This window comes from Mesoplodon densirostris, chromosome 10 (genome assembly GCF_025265405.1).
Source record: "Mesoplodon densirostris isolate mMesDen1 chromosome 10, mMesDen1 primary haplotype, whole genome shotgun sequence".
NCBI classification, from domain to species: Eukaryota; Metazoa; Chordata; class Mammalia; order Artiodactyla; family Ziphiidae; genus Mesoplodon; species Mesoplodon densirostris.
The window spans coordinates 58,270,558-58,295,112 of record NC_082670.1 but is presented as its reverse complement, the minus strand read 5'-3'; the positions used below and the strand labels follow the sequence as shown (position 1 = coordinate 58,295,112).

At 36.4% G+C, this 24,555-nt stretch overlaps 1 protein-coding gene across 3 annotated transcripts in view; it reads left to right on the top strand.

Moving 5' to 3' along the window:
• Positions 1 to 24,555, top strand: part of CLASP2 (cytoplasmic linker associated protein 2) — a 181,849-nt gene that overhangs the window by 75,076 nt on the left and 82,218 nt on the right. For all 3 annotated transcript variants that reach the window (XM_060110136.1, XM_060110135.1, XM_060110134.1), the window contains exons 11-18: positions 2,371 to 2,516; positions 5,527 to 5,662; positions 11,452 to 11,522; positions 14,375 to 14,434; positions 15,622 to 15,699; positions 16,673 to 16,840; positions 19,277 to 19,332; positions 20,401 to 20,574. In XM_060110136.1, the coding sequence (XP_059966119.1) occupies positions 2,371 to 2,516; positions 5,527 to 5,662; positions 11,452 to 11,522; positions 14,375 to 14,434; positions 15,622 to 15,699; positions 16,673 to 16,840; positions 19,277 to 19,332; positions 20,401 to 20,574 (889 nt within the window). The remainder of the gene's footprint in view (positions 1 to 2,370; positions 2,517 to 5,526; positions 5,663 to 11,451; positions 11,523 to 14,374; positions 14,435 to 15,621; positions 15,700 to 16,672; positions 16,841 to 19,276; positions 19,333 to 20,400; positions 20,575 to 24,555) is intronic.

Here is a 24,555-nt window from a genome sequence, read left to right as displayed (position 1 = left end):
CCTGCGCGTGCAGAGCCTGTGCTCCGCAACGGGAGAGGCCACAACAGTGAGAGGCCCGCATACCGCAAACACCCCCCCAAAAAACAAACAAACAAACAAACAAAAAGAAATGCAACAGATTTCTGTATGTTAATTTTGTATCCTGGTACCTTGCTGAATTCCTTTATCAGTTCTAATAGTTTTTGTGTGGGGTCTTTAGGGTTTTCTATATAAATTATCATGTCATCTGCATATAGTGACAATTTTCCTCTTCCCTTCCAGTTTGGATACCTCTAATTTCTTTTTTTGTCTGATTTCTGTGTCTAAGTTGAATAGAAGTGGCAGAGAGGCCATCCTTGTCCTGTTCCAGATTTTAGTGGGAAGGCTTTCAGCTTTTCACCATTGAGTATTGGGTTTGAGTTTGGCATAAACCATTGGCTGCGGGTTTGGCAAAAATAGCTTTTATTATGTTGAGATATGTTCCTTCTATATCCACTTTGATAAGAGTTTTTATCATGAATGGATGTTGAATTTTATTAAATGTTTTTTCTTCATCTGTTGAGATGATCATGTGGTTTTTGACCACACTGATTTGTGTATGTTGAACCATCCTGTGACCCTGGGATGAATCCAACCTGACCATGGTGTATGATCCTTTTTATGTGTTGTTGGATTCAGTTTGCTAATATTTTATTGAGGATTTTTGCATCTATATTCATGAAAGATATTGGCCTATAATTTTCTTTTTTGGTAGCGTCTTTGTCTGATTTTGGTATCAGGGTGATGGTGGCTTCATAGAATGATTTTGGGAGTATTCCCTCCTCTTCAGTCTTTTGAAAGAGTTTGAGAAGGATTGGTATAAGTTCTTTTTTGTACGTTTGGTAGAATTCCCCAGTGAAACCATCCAGTCCTGGACTTTGTTTGCAGGGAGTTTTTTTTTATTGCAGATTCTATTTCACTCCTAGCAATTGGACTGTTCAAATTATCTATTTATTCTTGATTCAGTTTTGGTGGGCTGTATGTTTCTAGAAACTTGGATAGACTTGTTTTTATATTTTGTGCTGTTTTAACAATATTGCAATAAACATCCTTACACATATTCATAACAATGGTGTTTTTATTTTTGTAGGTTAAATTTTTAAAAGTGGATTGGTGGGTAAATAGTAGATGCAATTTTATTTTAGTAGACATTTCCAAAATATTTTGAACAAAGGTATTAGGCATCCATGATCTTAACAGTAAGAGCTATTACTGGGTGCTATCGAGTCTTTTTAACCTTTGCCAATCTAATGAAGGCAAATGATGTGTCTTTGTTGTAATTTGCATTTGCTTATCACTAGTAAGGTTGAACACATTTTCTTATATTTATTTTGCCCAATTTAATATTTGGTTATTTGTCTTTTTCTTATTTTACCGTCATTCCTTGTGTATTGTACTTATATATTGCAGATAATTTTTTCCTACCATATTGTAATTTTTTTTAGTTGTTTAGATGCCTTCTGATTTCTCTTCTGCTTATGATAGTTTGCCTACCTTATATACCCTAAGATTGTATAACTATTCTTTCAGATGTTTTTCTAATATCCACAGTATTTTATTTTTATGTTTTCCATCCTTAATTCATCTTTAACTTTAAAGATACCTTTAAAAATTTAGAAAACCACAGAATTTAATATGAAATTATACATAATAATGGGTATGATAGGTAAACTTTTAGCTTGTATGTGTGAGCACAGATGTGCACCTGAGTGTATCTCAATTGACTGATTAATTTTATTAGGTATGTATGATGTTTATATGGAAAACATTTGGCAATCCTATTCTTAAAGGTTTAGAAATAGGGAGAAAGAGCTATTTGTGTCACAAAGTAAGTGTGATAATGTTAAAATATTGGAGATGATGATGACTTAATGGTTGATCCTTTTGATTTTTTACTTTTGCTTATGGATGAATATAGTTTCCAAATTTGGTTGTTTTAAAAATAGGCTTCTTAGTAGATAGTGGTGATGGTTGCACAACATTTTGAATGTACTTATTGCCACTAAGTTGTATACTTTAAAATGGTTAAAATGGTAAATTTTATTTTAATGTGTATTTTGTGACAATTTTGAAAAGACTCCCTTAAAACTTTAAAATTTACTTACCTACTCATACGTTACATGTCTATTATGCATATAATTAAATCTATAATATTCTTTTCCAGAAAGCTTTTTTGTTTGTTTGCATGTTTATTTATAAGATACATTTAATGCTGTTAAAATGTCTGACTATATAATGAAGTATAATGAAAAAATTTTTAATTTTGTTCCAGTAGTGAAGTTTAGGTAGTTTTTTTTTTTTTTTTGCACTGCCACTTTTTAATGTCAGTAATGAAAATTCTCTTTATTTCAGCTTAAGAAAATTCGATCATTGCTTGTTGCTGGAGCTGCACAATATGATTGCTTTTTCCAACATTTACGCTTGTTGGATGGAGCACTTAAACTTTCAGCTAAGGATCTTAGATCCCAGGTGGTTAGAGAAGCTTGCATTACTGTGGCGTAAGTATATTCTTTTTTGTGATAAGTATTTTTTATGAATGAATTTTGTACTCATTGATTCAGTGATTATTCAGTAAAGCACTAGCAGGATAACCCCCAAAAAGCATATATATGTTCCAAAAATCATATATGTAAGGATTAAATTTGTGTGATTAAAATAAAATCTTTCTTAATAGCACTTTATACCAACCTTAAAATATGTTTATATGTCTAAAGTCTACTGGTGGGTTTTTGGTCACTAACTCTGTGAGTATAAGAAGAAAGTGAATGGGTCTGAGAACTGGCTATATGTAACTTTCTCTTTGCTAATTTGGATATTAAGCTTTTTATTTCTGATATTTTAGCAGTTGTCTTGGAATTATAACGTGCATCATTAACTTATCAAAGTCTAAACCTATTCTGTATGTTTATATTTTTCTAAAATTTAAGGATGGTAGAACACTTAAACTCCTTTTACCACTTCTCCCAACCAGAATACTTTGTTGTATATGTTGTTGTATTCCTTTGAAGAGAGGGAACACAAAGATGCCAACTATTAATATTCACAATCTGGATTGTACTAGATATCCTAGTCAGAGCAGAATAAACAAACAAATAAAAAACCTCTCAGGAAATAAAAACTATGAGGATTGCAAGAAAAGGAACAAAACTGCTCTTATTAACAAATGATATAACTATCCATGCAGAAACTGATAAGAATTGATAGATAACTTATCATAATTAAGGGAATATATAGCAAGATTGCTAGATACAAGTCAATATACCGAAATAATTGAATATCTCTTGATAGCAAAACAAAACAAAAATCCACAAATTGTAACCTTCAAAAATAGTCCGTGATGAGAATTCTGCTTCTTGCCATGATGCAACAACTGGTACAAGATTAGCCCTCTTGCAGAAAACTGGAGAAAATATGTTAAGACAACTGTGTACAGATGATGGACAGCAGGCAGAGCAGGAGTGTAATTCTTGAAACAAACAAGTCAGTTGAACAGTATGATCAGCACAGTTTTGACCTGGATGCATTTTCTGGACCGTGGAGAGGGAGGGAGAATGCAGGCAGAGCAAGGCAGTCTTACTGAGTTGAAGAAGAAACAGATTGGAGGTTCCGAAAGCTGAAGTGGCTAAAATTTGCAGTGCAGAACACTGGAGAGGAGAGATATACAGAAAAAGAGCTATAGAAATCTGCATAGGGGATCCCATGAGTCTAATTGAATACTAATCTGTGCATGTGAAAGGTACAACTCCCTGAGGACTGGAAAAAACTACTGGAAGCTATAAGATAAACAACAATTCCCAGAGTTCACCTGGGCCGGGAGAGGTTCAAGTTCTGACGAGCCAGACTGGAGAAACGTTGAACACCCAGGGCATTCAGTAGAGACCCCAGAAAGGCTGTTGTATAGGAATAGGACTGTTCAGGCTACTCTGGAGGCTGAGTACTCTGCAGTATTCTCAGGCCACCCCTCCCAGTAAGCTTATAAAGATCAAGCTGATTCCAAAGTATATCACTGGCCTACCAGAACAAAACTCTTACACTCTTTAAAGGAAGACAGCAACATCTGGACACAGGTGGCACCTCACTGCTTCTGATTTGAGTTTCACATTGGAAAACTGAAGGTATAACTGAACACTAGTAAGTAAGTCTGAGTCTGAGTACCTCTTTGAGCCAGGAACCTGAAATTCTGGAACTAACTGTACCCCAACCATGTATTTTAAATAAGGTATAAGTATATAGAAATTAAATAATTGCCACAAACATTGTCAGAACTGTAATTACAGCATTCTTCCTAAGTGTTTTACCCAAAATCATATTAAATTAATTAGCCTGGCTTAGTTGTTTAACTACAAATTTGGAAAGAGAAGACAGATGTCCTTAGAGTCACCCAACTAATCAATGTATGGTAGAGTTCTGTTTTCAATCAAGAATTCTGAAATCCTACACCAAAGATGTCAGGGAGTATTTGTGACCGAAATATTAATATTTCTCATTAATAGAAATAGAGGAGTACTGGGACTTCCCTGGTGGCACAGTGGTTAAAAATCCGCCTGCGAATGCAGGGGACACGGGTTTGATCACTGGTCCGGGTAGATCCCACATGCCACAGAGCAACTAAGCCCATGCACCACAACTACTGAGCCTGTGCTCTAGAGCCCGTGAGCCACAACTACTGAGCCTGCACACCACAACTGCTGAAGCCCATGCGCCTAGAGCCCATGCTCCACAACAAAAGAAGCCACCACTATGAGAAGCCTACACATGCAATGAAGAGTAGCCCCCGCTCACCACAACTAGAGAAAGCCCGCATGCAGCAATGAAGACCCAACACAGCCAAAAATAAATTTATTTATTTATTTATTTTTTGCGGTACGCGGGCCTCTCACTGTTGTGGCCTCTCCCCGTTGCGGAGCACAGGCTCCGGACGCGCAGGCTCAACGGTCATGGCTCACGAGCCCAGCCGCTCCGCGGCATGTGGGATCTTCCCAGACCGGGGCACGAACCCGTGTCCCCTGCATCGGCAGGCGGACTCTCAACCACTGCGCCACCAGGGAAGCCCAATAAAATTTTTTTTTAAAAAAAGAAAGAAATAGAGGAGTACTGATTTGGGAAAGATTTTACTTATTTGTAAAATAAGTTGAATTTAAGATTGATATTGGGGCATCGGAACGGAAATATCCAATGGTTAAAGACTAAAGTTCAGGACAATCAGAGCTGAGTGTTTTACCTGTCATGTTAATGGTTAAATTCTGAGATCAGATGACTTCTCCATTGCAAAGAGATGGTTAAAATGCCAAATTTCAACTTTGCACTAGGCAGTAAAAGGACGGGGAAAAGAAGGAAATAGGTAATATCTGCACTTGCCTTTCTCTCTTTTGTTTTTCTGCCATTGGAACTGGTTAAAATAAAAATTTTGTTAATTCAGTAAAAGAATATTTTAAAATTGTATGGTCCTACCTATATTTAATGTTAAACTATTTTTTTTAAAAAACATTTTTCTGCCTTCCTTTATAGCCATCTTTCAACAGTTTTGGGAAACAAGTTTGATCATGGCGCTGAAGCCATTGTACCTACACTTTTTAATCTCGTCCCCAATAGTGCAAAAGTCATGGCAACTTCTGGATGTGCAGCAATCAGATTCATAATTCGGGTAGGTTCTTTTCTTTTCCTTTCTTTTCTTTTCTTTTCTTCTCTTTTCTTTTTTCTTTCTCTTTGTGTGTTTGTCCACCTCTCTGTCTGTATGTCTCTCTCTCAGTGTACTTAAATAAATCATTGGTATTTTTTTAAACCCCAAATGAAAATTACTTTTGAATTATTTTTCTGATAATAAAAGTAATACACAGTTATTATTGAACATTTAAATAGTACAGAGGATTACAAAGTAAACATGCTTGCATACAGAATATAATAGACATAATATGCATGTATGTGTGTGAGTGTGTGTGTGTATAACCATGTTATAGGTGGTAGCAGGCAAATGTAAAACAGTAAAAAAGTTACAGGCAGTGGTAAAAGATGACAGACAAATTCTTAATATTTCTCATCATCCACATCTTGAAGGTGCCCAAAAGAACAGAGTTAAAAAAAATAAATCTTCCACACTTGAATTCTGCTGTTCTGCAACTAACCACTCTAGCCACTCAGTATGTACTTTTCCAAACTTCTGTTCTTGCTTATACAAACTGTATTTACTACAAAATGTAAATGTAGCATTTATATTTTACATATATGTAAAAATAATGTTTTTTTTACACTTGCTTTTTAAACTTCACGTACTTGGGCAGCTTCCCTTCTCCCTGAGGTTTATGAAGTTCTCTCTCCACCCTTTACCAACATTGTGCATTATTAGTGTCTTGAAGATTTTAAAAATTTAATAATTGAAATATTGTTTCATATTCTACTTCGCATTTCTTGGATTATTAGAGACATTAGGGTTTTTTTTCCCTTTAATAGTTTTTCTTTGGATTGCCAGTTTATACTTTGTGCATTTTTTTCCTCACTTATTTCTAAGGCCTTTTTTATATGTTATAAGAACAGTCAGCTCTCCTTATCCATGTCTTCTGCATCTGTGGATTCAACCAACCTCAGATTAAAAATATTTTGGGGGAAAAAAATCCCAGAGAGTTCCAAAAAGCAAAACTTGAATTTGCCTCCTGCTGGCATTTATTTATAGAACATTTACAGTAATTACAACTATTTACTTATCATTTACATTGTATTAACTATAATAAGTAATCTAGAGATGACTTAAAGTATACAGGAGGATATGTGTAAGTTTTATACAAATACTGCACCATTTTTATATAAGGGACTTGAGCATCCACAGATTTTGGGATCCTCCCAGGGTCTTGGAACCACCCCTGTGGACACTGAAGGATGACTGTTAGTTAATTCTATGTTGCAAATATTTTCTACCAGTTTGTCAGTTCTTCAAATATTGTTTAAGTTATCGTTTGTTATATATAGAAATTTGAATTTTTTTGGCTTTGAGACAATGCTCCTTTTGTGGGTTTTGTTATAGTTAAAACAACCTTCCTCATTTCTCAATTATAAAATATTCAATTGTTTACAACTTTCATGATTTTGTGTCTTAGGTTTAGATCTAACTCAGTTTTATTTCTGTGTGAAATACAGGTATCTAACTTCATTTTCCCCCAAATACAAAGCCATTTGACCCAGTGGCATGTAGTGAATTACAGTTCAGTCTTTTCTTAAAATATCACTGTTTTCATGTAGTAAATTTCCATAAATATATGGGTCTGTTTTTTAAATGCCTTTTCAGTTTCTGTGATCAGTTTGTCCTCTCCTGTTAAGTAATGGTTTTTTCTAATACTGCTGTACCAGAAGGTTTTTTTCAGCAATTAAATCCAGTGCCTATGAAGAAATCTATGAATCTATCTACGGAAATGTTCGTTTCTTTCTGTTTTAATATTTTTGTAAGCTTCACTAAATCTGGCACCTTCAAACAGTGTTCAAAAATAGTGGAAATTATTGAAATCTTTGTTTTATCCCTGAGTTTAATGGGAGTACTTTAAATATGATGTCTGGGATACCTTTCTCGATACTTTACATTAGGTTATGAGAATTTCCTCCTATTTCTATTTTGCTAAATTTTGGTCAGCAATAGATGTGGAATCTTGTCAAATATCCCTTTAATATCTTTAGAAATGGTTATCTCTTTTCATTTATCCATTGTACATTCATGAGCTAAATTCTGCTTGGCCGTTGTACCTTATGATGCTGCTAGATGCAGTTGGCTAATTAAGATTTTGGTATTTACTTAATATGAGTCTTTTGTAGAATTTTCTATAATTTTTCTGTTGTTTAACATATTTTGTTATTAGGGTTTGCTGACTCGAAGTTATCCAATAACATTTCTAGTGGTTTAGACTGAGCATTCTTGCATCTCTTTTTGAAGTATTCTTGGTTATTTGTGTCTTCTCAGAATATCTATTTCATATAGATTTTAAGACTCTTTGGCATGAGGTTGTATACTGTTAATTTAAAAAAAAAGTTTCTTCCACTGTGGTTATATTGCCATTTTTTCTTATTATATTATTATATGTTCTTAAAAAAAAAAACACTTACTGGAGGTATTGTTATGGATTTTTTTATAAGCTTCAAGTTTGTTTTATTTGTACCATTGGGGTTCTTTAATTTTGTCTGGTTCTTTAGTTTCTACATTTATGTTTCTTAATTCCTTTCTTTGACTTGCTGTGGCTTACCTCTTTTTTTTCCCCTAGATTTTTGTGGTATATCCTTAGATAATTTGTCATAGTTTTTGTTGTTTAATATTATAATGCTTTCTTATTGTAATGTTTTCTTCTGAGTTTGGCATTAGCAGCATCCAGTGATTTAGATTTATCACATTCTCTTTATTTTATAATTCTCAATCATTTGTAATTTCCATTTCAACTTTCTCTTTGAATTACATAAGGATATTGTTTGCATTTTCAGATGGTTCTTTTGTTGTTCTTATCATTTTGTAATCTCATGATATTCTGATCATACGATTTGGTTGTACAATTTCTTCTTCATTGAATAACCTGAATTTTGTTAGTATCCTAATACATCATAAATTTAGATAGTCTTTTAGTATTTGCAAAATATGGAATTCATTTATAGGGTACTTTATTCATTACTAAATCTAGTTTGTTTATTATTCAAATTCTTCATGGTCTCATTTTTTAAAAAGCTGCTTTATCTGGCAAATTCTGATTCTAATTTTTATCAACTTTATTTTCCTAACAATTCTTGCTTCATGTACTTTATGTATGGTGAAAGTTTTTGACTACTACAATCTTGAAATAGTATTTTTTCTTTCCTATCTTTTCTGTTTTATGTTCATTGTATTTGCTCCTTACCTGTTTCATTATTTTCTTAGAAGTTTCTTACTCATTGTCAGTGTCAGGAATAAAACTTCTGTTTTACTTCCCCAGCCTTTTAAAAAGTATATATTTTATCTTATTCATGTCATTTTTTTCCCTTAACCATTAAATTAAATTGAGCCAAAGACATTTTCATTTTCAGCAATTGAAATTAATTGCGTTTTTTTTTTTTCTGCCTTTATTCCTGCCCAATCTTTATTAGGAAACGCTTCCCATTTAAAATTTTTGTTTGATTTTAGTGTGTTCTCAATTTTCATATATATTTATCTTTGCATATTTCAAAATGGCTTTTCTTTGCCCTTATATAAGAACTCAAAAATTGGACTTTAGGTTCACATTTCTTTTCCCTCAGAATTATCTCCTTTTCACTCAATTGTTTTCTTAACTTTTTATTATTTCTATAATAAGTTAGATCTCATTTGATTTTTTAATTTAAAACAAAACACCACCTTAGGAAGCTTTATAGAAGAGCCTCTGTGTCAGGAGTTACCTCACGGCAGGCCTTGGAGTAGATCATCTTTCATTAGTGCTTTCTTTACACAGTGGAGCCAGATTTCTGACTAAAATGAAGTTTCCTTAAATTTATGTTAGTTTTCATGGATCATTTATTTATTGCTTCTGTTTGTCATTTATCATTTCCTAAATTTTTTTTTTTTCTGTCTTACAGCTGTATATGTTCTCAGGAAAAATTCCTTTAAATTCTACTCACTATCTTATGATCTCACTGAAAATACAAATCGGATGTTTTGTTGTTGTTGTTTTACATTATTTCCTGTTTTCTATATTTTGTTTCCCAGGTTCTGACTTGGTGTTTGGTTGAATGTGTCATCTGTAATTGTGAGGGTCACTTTTTATTTTCCTTTGGTATAGCTCCCCCGAATATGGTGTAGCAATAGTTAGGTTAGTCTTTTGCCCCATCCCTGCCACTGTGTTGGATGTAGGTTAATCAGTCAGCAGTAGGGTTTTGAGGAGGTTATGAGAGAGGAGGAAGAAGGTAGGTGAGACCTCCTATGTAGTATGTTGTGGCTAGGGAGTCTCCTTGGGCTTTAACGCCACAGTAATGTTTGGGGATGGGTTCTTCTGGATGCTCTAAGGGACCCGGGTCCACAGAGCCCTTCCACGCTGAATGGAACAGTTAAATAATATGCAGGTCAGCACTGTGTTGCATTATCCTCATTTGAACAACTTCAGGTCTGTGGGTGGTTTCCCTCTGTAGGAACTGAAAAAAGTTTTCCCTCTAATTTTGGTTGAGTTAGTTGTGACACACACTGATGTGCCATTCACGTTCTCCTTCACTGAAAGACTTGTTTCCCCAGGACTGGAAGCAATGTGGGCAGACAATCTTCAGCTGCCAGCCTCTTCAAGGATTGCCTCAGCTTGCAGAGAGCTGCCTTTCCCAAGGTCTTGCCCCTTCCTGGTTATGGCCCATGTCTAATAACTGATTGATGTGGAAGTATAGTGCTGTGGTTATCTTAGACCAATTTGAGACTACTCTGAAGGACTATTTTAGCTCCAGAGCTCCCCAAAGCTTCGGCTTTGGGCAGAGATGTCCTTGGGCCATATCACAGATTGATTTCTTCTGCTGCTCACTCCTGCTTCCTTCTCCTCACTTCCACCGGTGTTGATCCCAAGAGCACTTCTTAATATCCTGAATGCTAAACTCCATCTCAGAGCCTGCCTCCTAGAGAACCCAACCCGTACCATTAGCTCAGAAGAAAAATAGGAGATTTAAAACATCAAATACATATGCTTAGGTTGCTATTTTATTCTTATGTCAGTTATGAGCTTTTTAGTGTTTGCTTCACTAAAGAAGAACATAAGAATTACTAATAGAAACCAGAAGATTGTATATACTGACCTTTACCTGAATTCTAGAGAGCTGTGGTTCAGCCAGGATGAAAGTTCAATTAAAATCACCATTTCAGGGCTTCCCTGGTGGCGCAGTGGTTGAGAGTCCGCCTGCCGATGCAGGGGACGCGGGTTCGTGCCCCAGTCTGGAAGGATCCCGTGTGCCGCGGAGTGGCTGGGCCCGTGAGCCATGGCCGCTGAGCCTGCGCGTCCAGAGCCTGTGCTCCGCAACGGGAGAGGCCACAACAGTGAGAGGCCCGTGTACCCCCCCCAAAAAATCACCATTTCAAAGTACATTCACAGTAGTTATGTAGATTCACTCTGATAACCTGCTTTGATGACATAGCAGTTAGTGTGTTCTCCAGCAGTAGCAGTACGTCAGAAAATAAGACCAGTACATGCCTGGTCCCTCTTAGTGCTCCATCCCCCCCAAAGTACACTGTCCTAACAGTTCTCTGTAGTTATACAATTTTCTCTTTATTATTTAATATTACAATCACATCTGTCCTTCTGAAACTATATCATTACTATTACTTTAATTTGGGGAAACTTTTTGACTGGTCTTAATTTCTTTCAAAATCTGATATTATGGTATTTTTATTCTGTTCTAATATAGCTAAATACTTGAATGCAAGGCAAATAGAAGAAGAGATTATCTAAAGTACACAGTATTTTTCAACCTCTTCTAAAATATCTTTTTCAGCATACTCATGTACCCAGACTTATACCTTTAATAACAAGCAATTGCACATCAAAATCAGTTCCTGTAAGGAGGTAAGTTTTGTAAAAACTTACTATAGGTTTATGTTGAATATTGCATTATGTTTAATTCTTAGTTGGGTGCAAAAATTAGTTGTCATCAATTTCTTGCCTTCTAGAAACCTTATTAAAAATTTTAAATCATTTAACATAAATTTAACATAAAATGTAACATAATTTTTATGTTATATAAGGGAAAAAGGAACGAAGTGCTTATTATGACTATGCACATTTCTCAGTTTTATCCTATTAAGGTTTGGTTTATTTGGGCCACTAGTTGTTTGGTTTTCAGAGAGTATGGAGTCTAGAGTCAGCCCTTACCTAGAGTCCTACAATTGTGACTGATTGTCCTACCTCAGGCAGTTATTTTAACTGCCCTGAACCTCAGTGTCTTCGTATGTTAGTGGGGCTAATAATGTAGACCCCATGGAGTTGTGAGGGTTAAATGAGAAACACAATGGTAGAATTGAACATAGTGTTTGGCACAGAGTATGCAGCCATAACACGTCAGTCTGTCAGTATCTCTCTCTCTCCTTATGGTTTCTACAATCTTTAATATCATCACTATCTCCATGAATAATAAAGACAGCAAAAACAAGATTTGTGCATTGGATATTTAAGAAAATTGTAAAGAACTCTTGCCCCTTTTTTGTTTGATAAATATGTTTATTTAAGTACTTTGAATGTTAGGAAAAATAAGACATCATTATTACCTGTAAGTGATTCGGAGTTTTGGGACAGTTGTTTAATTACCTCTCTCTTATGTCAGGGGTCGGCAAACAACAGCCCACTGGTCGAATCTGTCCAGCAGTCTAGTTTTGTATGGCCCACAAGCTAAGACTGTTTTTTACGTTTCTGAAGGGTAGTTAAAAAGGGGGAAAGAAAAATATGTAAAATAGAGACTATGTGGTTCTCAAAGTTTAAAATATTTACTGCCTAAAATATTTACTATCTGGCCCTTTACAGAAAAGGTTTACCAATCTCTGTCTTACGCTGAAGAAAATGGTAATTGGAGAAATAAGAATGTGACAGAGAAGAGGAAGTCAGGAAATGCATCAGAAAATTACCTTGAAAATGGGGAGCAATTCAATACCTGTAAGGGAAGAGAGTGGGGTATAATGTATGCAGTGATGGAAAGCTATGCTGTGTGCTGCAGAGCCATCGGACAGGCCACTAAGGCCAGAACACATGATAAATGGGAGGATTCAGTAGGAAAAGAGGCTGACTGAGGGGAAGAAGGGGATAGGTTGAAGTCAAAGTATAGAGGGCTTTGAATGTCAGGAAGAGAAATTTTGATATTGTTCCATTAGCAGTTTTTGGTGAGGAGGTAATGTCATCCATCCTAGTTTTTATTTCAGCTGTGAACAGCAATTAAAAAGGGACAGTGAGAAGCATTGGTTTAATTAAGTAGGACTTCTTACAGCTCATGTAAGAGAGGCAGGGTCCGAACTAGAGCTGTATTTATGATAATTGATTGAAGGAGGTTTTATTCAATAAATTCAGGAGACTTCATATATAGAAATGAGTCTTGATAATTGGATATGGATGAAGAAGGTGATGTCAAGTGCTTCAGACTGTGATCTGTAGAGTCAGAATGCCAGGGTTTAAGGCCGTGCTCTATCACTTTGGGCAAATTAATTTAACCTCCATGTTTCTCTTTTTTCTAATCTGTATCATATGGGCTCCAAGAGTAGAATTGAGAGGGTAAGAATTAAATTTGTTGTTTTGTATCAGTATGTAGTGTTTGAGTTGACACTCACTGCCTGTGTAGAGATGTCTGTGACTGGTTGACACTCTGACTTAATGGCTGAATTGAAGAACCAGTGCTGGAGATAAAGGACTAGGTGTGAGAAGTACAGCTGATAGAGCTAAGGGTACAGGTGATACTGTCCAAGAAAAGACTATAAAAGGGAAGTGGGCTGAGATCAGCACCAACGAGGTGAGCACCTGTGTAAGGGTAGGTGGAGGGAAAGTGTTAATAAAGGAAGAAAAACAGGGCAGAGCTGTGTCGTCAGATGCCAAGGAAGAACAAAAGCTCAAGAACGAGACAGTTGAAGAAGTTAAGAACCAGAAGGCTAAGGAGAAAACACCAAATACTTGATTAAGAATCATTTATATATATATTTAAGGGAACAAATGTAGAAATGGAAGGTCCATCCCAGCTTTCTTGGTCACCATTGTATGTCTTCAGTTTCTAGTATGCAGTAGGTGTTTGGTAAATATCTTTTAAATTAAGTTAAATTGTATATTTGACAAACATTTTAAGTTAAAATTATGGGGAACCCTTAAGGTCTTTTTGAACTCTTAAGCATAGGAATAGTTGGAGCCTTAAATAAGTTAAGTGGGACTTCCCCGGTGGCACAGTGGTTAAGAATCTGCCTGCCAATGCAGGGGACACGGGTTCGAGCCCTGGTCCGGGAAGATCCCACACGCCACGGAGCAACTAAGTCCGTGCACCACAACTACTGAGCCTGCACTCTAGAACCCGTGAGCCACAACTACTGAGCCCGTGAGCCACAACTCTGGAAACCTGCGTGCCTAGAGCCCATGCTCCGCAACAGGAGAAGACACTGCAATGAGAAGCCTGTGCACTGCAACAAAGAGTAGCCCCTGCTTGCCGCAACTAGAGAAAGACCGCGCCCAGCAACAAAGACCCAATGCAGCCAAAACTAAATAAATAAAGAAATTTATTTTTTTAATTAATTAATTATTTGACAGTAAAGATATCTAAAATCATGTCTTATGCTTTAATTTAGGGGGCAAAGTGGAATATTATAGAAGAAAGTGTTAATTAACATTTAGTTATAAATTAATATAACTTAATATAATGTTATGACATTTAGTTATAATTAACTTTTATTTTTCAGGCGTTCATTTGAATTTTTAGATTTGTTGTTACAGGAGTGGCAGACTCATTCATTGGAAAGGTATGCATTGACTATTCCTCTCCCACCACCCTCCCCTCCCCATTGTTACCGGTTCTTTAGAAATTAATGTGACTGGTTTTGCATTATTTCTCATTTTGCTTTAAAAGTTATGAGCACTGATTTTGCCTTAAAGCTGTGGTGCTCCTCTTATTCATTACAGCTATGATTTTCTTCTTTGTGGGGTGAGTGAGGGTCTCTTAGTAAATGGGTTATATAAGGTATTCCAGGTTAAATTGGGCAAATATTTTAAAATGTATTTCTAGTCACGTGAGATAGGTTTCCTGAGGTGCAGTTAATCAAGTAATGAATGATTTAAGATACAAGAAAGGCACTTCCTTTCAGAGGAAAGAGATTAAAAAAGTGAAAGAGGAATTTCCTGGTGGTCCAGTGGTTAGGACTTGGCGCTTTCACTGCCAGGGCCCGGGTTCGATCCCTGGTCAGGGAACTAAGATCCTGCAAGCCTCGCTGCGCGGCCATTAAAAAAAAGGTGAGAGAGATTTGTTGGAAAGTTTTTCCACACCAGTTGTCAGTTGTCATTGGTCAAGTATAGACTGGGCAGCATCTAATGAAGCTCTGAGATGAACAAGAGGAAAATGTTGGTCACTGGCTATTTGCATGGCTGTATTTCTCATTAATTTCAAGTTTGAAGCTTGGGATATACATGCATTTATGTTGAACACGTTGCTGATTTTCCATTCTCATGGAAATCATTAAATCTATTCATAACCCATTTCTAAAAAATAGAATTTGTTGTTTACTGCAGGCATGACATAATTCCACATTTTCTTTAAGTTCTTTTGTGGCAGCTGCTATTCAGTTTGGTTAGATTATAACTGATCGTACTATTAGCAAATAATTTTATACATTGGTAGATTAGTGAGGATCCACACAAAAGGTTTTTTTTAATTCATAAAGAATTTGAGATTTGAGTGCTATATGTCTGGACTCCATCTAAAAATAATTATGTCCAGATTTGTAGTGTTTGACTCGTCAGAAGCAAACCATACATGAATGAAATGTATGGGATGGACTATTAGGAAATCTTGCACTCTTAGATTTATTATTGTGTACTAATTATCTTTTTATCTCCCTTGCCCCTTTGTGATTGATGCATAATGTATAGGCAGTATCATTTATGGTGAAATACATAGTTTTACACATGAACCTAAAGGTGTTTTATTTTATAGACATGCAGCCGTCTTGGTTGAAACTATTAAGAAGGGAATTCATGATGCTGATGCTGAGGCCAGAGTGGAGGCAAGAAAGTAAGTCTATAATGTATTTTTTGACAGTTTAAACATACTTTGGTCTTTTCTTTGACAGGAATTATATTGGGAGAATGAAAATATCATTCAAGTGTCCCAAGTACTCTATTTGATTAACTCTTTAGTAAAATGGAGGTTGATTTTTCTCCATTAAATCTGTACTGGGTGTCTTAACAGTTCACTTAGCATTGTCATTTGTACATTCAACAGTATTCCCGTTCCATCATAACATACTCACTTTTGCTGTGAATAAAAATAACTAATTTATTGAACATTTAATATGTACCTGATACTGTGTAGGGCAGTAGGTATATGTTATTTTCTAATCCTTAAAATGATCCCACAAAGGTGCTTATATTGGCAACTGAAGTTTGGAGATTTGGGAGTTTACCCAAAGCCACACAGACCCTAAGGATTACAACCAGCTTTTGAACTGAGATCTCCTTTTCTCAAAAGCTTGCCGTCTTTCTACCAAAACTTGTTAAATATAGAAAGTATTCTACTTGGCACATTGTGGTTGTATTAAAAACCTATGGGGGACTTCCCTGGTGGCACAGTGGTTAAGAATCCACCTGCCAACACAGGGGACACAGGTTCGAGCCCTGGTCCAGGAAGATCCCACATGCTGAGGAGCAACTAAGCCCGTGCACCACGACTACTGAGCCTGAGCTCTAGAGCCCACGAGCCACAACTGCTGAAGCCCACGCGCCTAGAGCCCACGCTCTGCAACAAGAGAAGCCACTGCGAGGAGAAGCCTGTGCACCGCAACGAAGAGTAGCTCCTGCTTGCCGCAACTAGAGAAAGCCTGCGTGCAGCAACGAAGACCCAATGCAGCCAAAAATAAATTTAAAAATTAAAAAAGAAAAACCTATGGGCTTAAAAACCTTTGTTCTTCTTGAACATACACATTTTACAGTTAATGTCTAATAATGCAAAGTTATTACTTTTTGTTGTTTGTTCATTTGTTTTACAGGACTTACATGGGTCTTAGAAACCACTTTCCTGGTGAAGCTGAAACACTGTATAATTCCCTTGAGCCATCTTATCAGAAGAGTCTTCAAACTTACTTAAAGAGTTCTGGCAGTGTAGCATCTCTTCCACAATCAGACAGGTCCTCATCTAGCTCACAAGAAAGTCTCAAGTAAGGTCATATAGATGATAATTACTGATTTATTTGTGTCTCCAGCTCCACAAAGTTCCTTAAATTGGATGGTTGAATATCTGACTGCTTTTATTTGAAGCCTTTTTGAAAGAATGATGACTGAATGTGCTTATTTTCTTTGGTCTGTTTTCTCAGGGGTTGGATTACATACTTGTATAACTTCTCATTGCTCACAAGAAAGTCTCAAGTAAGGTCATATAAATGATAATTACTGATTTATTTGTCTCTCCAGCTCCACAGAGTTCCTTAAGTTGGATGGTTGAATATCTGATTGCTTTCACTTGAAGCCTTTTTGAAAGAATGATGACTGAATGTGCTTATTTTCTTTGGTCTGTTTTCTCAGGGGTTGGATTACATACTTGTATAACTTCTCAAAGAAGTTAGGTAAAGAGTATAGGGATTCAAATTTTGTTTGAATATGTTCGTGTCTGTGAAAAAGATTGGAAAGCATTCATTTGTATACTTTTCTTAATACCTGGAAAATAGTCAATATAGTAAGAAGCCCATTTCTAGGGCACTGTAGTGGAAGAATTATAACGGAGATTCAGAAGTCATCTTCAGAACTCTTACACAGCACTGTGACTGGTAAAAACTCCACTGCTTTCTTTCCTCGCCTCTTGCACAGTTTAAGATTTCAGCAAATCCCTCAAGGGGGCAAAATTATCTAGTATCTGACTCACTTCTCTGTAACTCCACTCATCATTATGTTGGCTACCTCAAACCCTTGCTTCCTTGGCTTACCCCTATTTTCTGTTTCTCTAGCCCTATGAGACTGCTAAGATACCTAGCAGTGGCCACAACTATCTGAAGATTTCCCCAGGGAAGAGCAGCTCACAGAATCTCAGTTTACCTCCCTGTAATTCCTGTCTCTTTAGGACCTTAACCCCACAAAGATTGCTGTTTGCCTTTGCAGCTCTCTGGTACAGAGCTGGGACTGGGAGGCACCTAGGGCACAAAATTCAAGGAAGCACTCACAGGGTCTTGTGAGTACTGTACTAAATAAAAGTTCAGTGACTTAAACATGTTTTCGGAGTAAAAGCAGATATGATTTGATTTTAAAAAACAATTCTTGTAGGAATAATTATCTATTTAAACTTCTCTTTAAATTTTTGATAAATCCTTCACCTCAAATGAGCTTTGTTGCTTTTTTTCCCTTTACTTTGATTTACTGTACTCAAACTTTAAAGTGTATATGCATCACCTGAAGATCATGTTAAAATGCAGAATCTGATTCAGTAAATCTGGGATGGGACCTGAGATTTTTCATTTTTTACATACTCCTGGGTGATGTCAATGCTTTTTGTCTATGGACCATACTTTGAATAACAAGGATCTAAACAAGATATTTTCTTACTCTAGTAGAACATCTTTAAACATAAACAAACAACTTTAAAATCTGTGGACTTCAAGTGGTCTGCCTCAACCTATTAGAGTAACAATTTTAGGGGACAGTTATAAAAATAATATAATACTGGGTTTAATAACCAACTACCAAATTTACCATTTGATAATAATAACTTAAAGAATGTTTTTCAACACTCTGTCATCATTAACCTCTCTTCCCCTTACCTTTAAAATTTGTAGACAGGGAATTCCCTGGTGGTCCAGTGGTCAGGACTCCATGCTCTCACTGCCCAGGGCCTGGGTTCAATCCCTGGTCAGGGAACTAAAACTCCCACAAGCGACACAGCATGGCAGATAGATAGATAGATACATACGTACATAGATATACTTTCCAGACTCTCTCACATACTTAGATATTTATTTATGGGCTTCAGAGTACCACTGTAATTAAAGATAAATAATCAAAAAAGATATTAAAGGAGGCAGTGGATTCTTTGAGTTGTTTCTAGGTGTTTTGCTTTATAATCATACATGTTATCCTCAGCAGTAGTCCTTAGCTTTGTTTCTGTTGCCCCATGCAGTAATACTTAATAGAACTGCTATAGATGGTGTTATACCTACAGGGTAACTGCATGAGTTACCAATGGCCACAACCATTATGACTTTGGTGAGACAGGCCTTGGTTACACTGAATTCCCTGTGTACTAGCAATAATACTACCTTTCTCTCCTTCTAAGTAAAATATCTCAGAATAGAAGTGTTGGAGAGTGTTATTATTGAGTTCCCTGTGGTAGTGTGTGCTGAGGACCAGAGTGAACAACAGCAACCTGGTCCCTGTTTCTGTAGAGCTTACAGTCTTTATTTGATGCTAGTTATTTCATTTTTGCTTCACAGCTAACTTAGATACCATTGATATATGACAACAACTGTTCTAAAGTGATTTGTAAAAGGAAAATTGAAATCAGAAATACTTCTCAACTCTTCAGAAAACTCAATGGTATTTCATTAATTTTTGTCAGAGGAGTGATAAATTATGTCGTCTTACTAAAAGTATTTCTTTTTACCTTGCAGCCGCCCTTTTTCTTCCAAATGGTCTACAGCAAACCCATCAACTGTTGCTGGAAGAGGTAAATTGCCTTTTTAACTAAGAGTCATAGCATATTTTACTTAATAGAGTAAAAGTGACTTTATAAATAAAGTAAAAGTTACTATGTAAAAAGATATTCTCACTCTGGGTCATATCAAGAGTTGAAAAGTTTAAAACACAGAGTTACACTTCAGAAGTTTTAAAAGCACATTAGAACAGTTTTAAAGCTAAACAGTTAAAAGCAGTAGCTTTTAAACTGGTTTAATATGACTCACAGTGAGAAAATCATTTTACATAGTAAATACCACACCTATATACTGTACCTGTGTTTCTATACCATATACATATACTACATGTCATATATACAATGTAGTGTATATAATTATATACATACAATATACATATGCTGTGTAGTATATTGTATATCAGTATACATATATAGTATAATCCAAAGTTCCAGGTAGCCTACTTACCCTTACTTGTGATGCATTCCCTTTTCTACTGTGTTTCATTTCTTTAAAATGCAGTCATGACCCACTTAGTTGATTTCACAGCCTATTAATGGGTCATAACTCAGAGTTTATAAAACTCCTCATTAAAACTGAAAAACTAGAGACCAGAAATTTAATAACTTAATTGGCATTACCTAAGAGTGGCAGTACCTGCATTATTTTCTGAATTATTCTATTCCCAGGCTAGTTCTACTTGCATCATTCTTATAGTTAAAAAATAGCCCCGCTGTCATCTATTTATCTTGTAACAGTGCTTCATTTTCATGAATCAATCATAAACATCATCCTTTCATCTATAAAACAGTCCTATGAACTTTACAAAGTATAGTTATTTTTCCCATTTTATGAAAGGGAAAAATGAGGCAGAGAAATATTGAGAAAATTGTCCAAGAAGAATTAGTTGTGACAGCATTGAAACTGAGACATTCTGATTTTAAAATACTCTAAAGTACTTTCTAGTATCCATTTGGCCACTACTTCCTTTTTGACCATTTGTCATCATGGATTAATCTCATGGTGATTTCAAGTTTATATAATTTTTGTGCCATTTGCAGTGATTGAAATAATATAGGTTACCTTTGCTTTGTTTTTCATAGTATCAGCAGGCAGCAGCAAACCCAGTTCCCTTCCAGGAAGCCTACAGCGTTCACGAAGTGATATTGATGTGAATGCTGCTGCTGGTGCCAAGGCACATCATGCTGCTGGACAGTCTGTACGAAGTGGGCGGTTAGGTGCAGGTGCCCTGAATGCAGGTTCCTACGCATCACTAGGTAAGATAGCTAACTATGAGAAATTGTACATTTTCTCCCTGGTCTCAGGGAAGCAGTGGATCATCATCAATTTCAGTGATGGATGATGGCGATATCTTTATCATTTCTATTTCATTCTTGCTAGTTAAGGATAGTCCATATGTTTTATATGATTCTGTCCTTGCAATGTAGTTCTGAGGTATCTGAGATACCTTGTTTCTACTTTTCCCCCTGTTGTCCTACTAACCATCTTAATCAAAGGAACAATTCTTTATTCCATGATTTGCATATAGAATTTTCAAAGTTCTGCACTACAGCCACATCCAACAGCTGGATACTAAGGGAGTTTGGTGTTGTACCCAGCTTCTCCATTCTCTTTCTCCTACTTCACTTCCCTTACCAAGAAGTTAAAGCCTTTTGGAAATCTGGGAAAACCGCAAAGCTGAATCATAATCAAAGCTTAAACATAAATAAAATACCTAAGAATAAACCCACTTAAGGAGCCAAAAGACCTGTATGCAGAAAACTATAAGACACTGATGAAAGAAATTAAAGATGATACAAACAGATGGAGAGATATACCATGTTCTTGAATTGGAAGAATCAACATTGTGACTATACTACCCAAAGCAATCTACAGATTCAGTGCAATCCCTATCAAACTACCAATGGAATTTTCCACAGAACTAGAACAAAAAATTTCACAATTTGCATGAAAACACAAAGGACCCCGAATAGCCAAAGCAATCTTGAGAAAGAAAAACGGAGCTGGAGGAATCAGGCTCCTGGACTTCAGAGTATACTACAAAGCTACAGTAATCAAGACAGTATGGTCCTGGCACAAAACAGAAATACAGATCAGTGGGACAGGATAAAAAGCCCAGCGATAAACCCACGCACATATGGTCACCTTATTTTTATATAAAGGAGGCAAGAATATACAATGGAGAAAAGACAGCCTCTTCAATAAGTGGTGCTGGGAAAACTGGACAGCTACATGTAAAAGAACGAAATTGGAACACTCCCTAACACCATACACAAAAATAAACTCAAAGTGGATTAAAGACCTAAATGTAGGCTAGACACTATAAAACTCTTAGAGGAAAACATAGGCAGAACACTCTGTGATATCCATCACAACAAGATCCTTTTTGACCCACCTCCTAGAGAAATGGAAATAAAAACAAAAATAAACAAATGGGACCTAATGAACTTAAAAGCTTTTGCACAACAAAGGAAACCATAAAAAAGATGAAAAGACAACCCTCAGAATTGGAGAAAGTATTTGCAAATGAAGCAACTGACAAAGGAATTATCTCCAAAATATACAAGCAGCTAATGCAGCTCAATATCAAAAAAACAAACAACCCAATCCAAAAATGGGCAGAAGACCTAAACAGATATTTCTCCAAAGAAGATATACATGTTGCCAACAAACAAATGAAAGGATGCTCGACATCACTAATCATTAGAGAAATGCAAATAAAAACTACAGTGAGGTATCACCTCACACTGGTCAGAATGGCCATCATCAAAAAATATACAAACAATAAATGCTGGAGAGGGTGTGGAGAAAAGGGAACCCTCTTGCACTGTTGGTGGGAATGTATATTGATATAGCCACTATGGAGAACAGTATGGAGGTTCCTTAAAAATCTAAAAATAGAACTATCATACGACCCAGCAATCCCACTACTGGGCATATACCCTGAGAAAACCATAATTCAAAGAGTCATGGGGCTTCCCTGGTGGCGCAGTGGTTGAGTCCGCCTGCCGATGCAGGGGACACGGGTTCGTGCCCTGGTCCGGGAAGATCCCACGTGCCACGGAGTGGCTGGGCCCATGAGCCACAGCCACTGGGCCTGCGCATCCGGAGCCTGAGCTCCACAATGGGAGAGGCCACAGCAGTGAGAGGCCCGCGTACTGCAAAAAAAAAAAACAAAAAAAAGGTCATGTACCACAGTGTTCATTGCAGCACTATTTACAATAGCCAGGACATGGAAGCAACCTAAGTGTTCATCAGCAGATGAATGGTTAAAGAAGATGTGGCACATATATACAATGGAATATTACTCAGCCATAAAAAGAAATGAAATTGAGTTATTTGTAGTGAGGTGGATGGACCTAGAGTCTGTCATACAGAGTGAAGTAAGTCAGGAAGAGAAAAACAAATACCATATGCTAACATATATATGGAATCTAAAAAAGGTCCTGATGAACCTAGGGGCAGGACAGGAATAAAGACACAGACGTAGAGAATGGGCTTTAGGACACAGGGAGAGGGAAGGGTAAGCCGGGACGAAGTAAGAGAATAACGTTGACAAATATACACTACCAAATGTAAAACAGATAGCTAGTGGGAAGCAGCCACGTAGCACAGGGAGATCAGCTTGGTGCTTTGCTACCACCTAAAGAGGTGGGATTAGGAGGGTGAGAGGGAGACGCAGGAGGGAGGGGATATGGGGATATACGTATGCGTATAGCTGATTCACTTTGTTATACAGCAGAAACTAACACACCATTGTAAAGCAATTATACTCCGATAAAGATGTTTAAAAAAAAAAAAGCTTAAATATATATTCCAAAGCTATTCAGAGTTTGTTTTTTATATCCATCAATCTTAAAAGTTTGAGATTGGTTATCCATATTATTTATCTCTGTTTTGTGCTTCATTTTTCTTTTTCTTGGGTAGTACTCAGGGAACACTAGGCAGGCAGATCATTGGAACACAATAGGAAGTGCAGAGGTTCTAGGTGTGAATGTGGTACATAATAAACGTGGCATAGCTGCATTCAATGAGGAAAGCATAAATTATACAGTAAATGGTGTTTAGACACATGGCTTACAATTTGGTACAAAATTAAGTTAGAACTATGTTTCATACCATATAAAAGTTTATTCCAGATAACTAAGAAGTTGAACAAAAATATAAAGCATCTTGACAAAAACATAGTAGTTGAATATTCATCTAATCTCAGATTGGAGAAGAAATTTCTAAGCATAAAGAGCCAGAAAACCATGAGGGAAAATCCCTTAGTATTGAAATCTTAAGTGTGAAAATATAAAATCAAGTGACTGAAAATTAAAAGGGAAAAAAATGTTGCCAATACTACAAAAAAACTAAAATGTCAACAAGTTTTATAAGTCTGTGAGAAACAGATGAGCTTATTTTTATAGAAAAAAATTTTACATATATCAGGAAAAGCATATTTCAAAATTGCCCTCAAAACCCCCAAACAGATGTTGGATCTCCACTGTAATCAAACAGATGCAAACTGAAAGACCAGTAAATGCAGCAAGAAAGTTAAGGTTAGTGCCTACTATTCATAAAGAATGTGTTTAAAAGTGCTGATGTGAAGTAATCATGGAATACTTTATCTGAGTGGCATTTTAATACTACCCATGAAGCTTTTTTAAATGTTGAGAGTTTTGAGCCAGTAATTCAATGTTTATAGATAATTATGCCAAGAAATAAAAGGAATATTCATTATGTTTCTAAAAATAGATGTGTTAGCTTCAACCTTGATGTGTAACAAAGAGGGAGGGATTAAGTTATGGTATATGCTTACAGATACCATGCAGCCATTAACGAGTCATATTTTTTTTAATTAAAAAAAGTTTTTATTTATTTTTGGCTGCATTGGGTCTTTGCTGCTGCACGCGGACTCAGTAGCTGCGGCACGCTGGCCCTAGAGCGTTCGGGCTTCAGTAGTTGTGGCGCATGGGCTCAGTAGTTGTGGCTCGAGGGCTCTAGAACTCAGGCTCAGTAGTTGTGGTGCACGGGTTTAGTTGCTCCATGGCATGTAGGATCTTCCTGGACCAGGGGTCGAACGCATGTCCCCTGCACTGGCAGGTGGATTCTTAACCACTGTGCCACCAGGGAAGCCCCAACAAGTCATATTTTTAGCCAAAATCAAATGATATGGCCTACCAAGCAATGTGTGATACTTTCATTATTTTGCATAAAATTATACATAGATGAAAGACTCGACAAAGATGGGT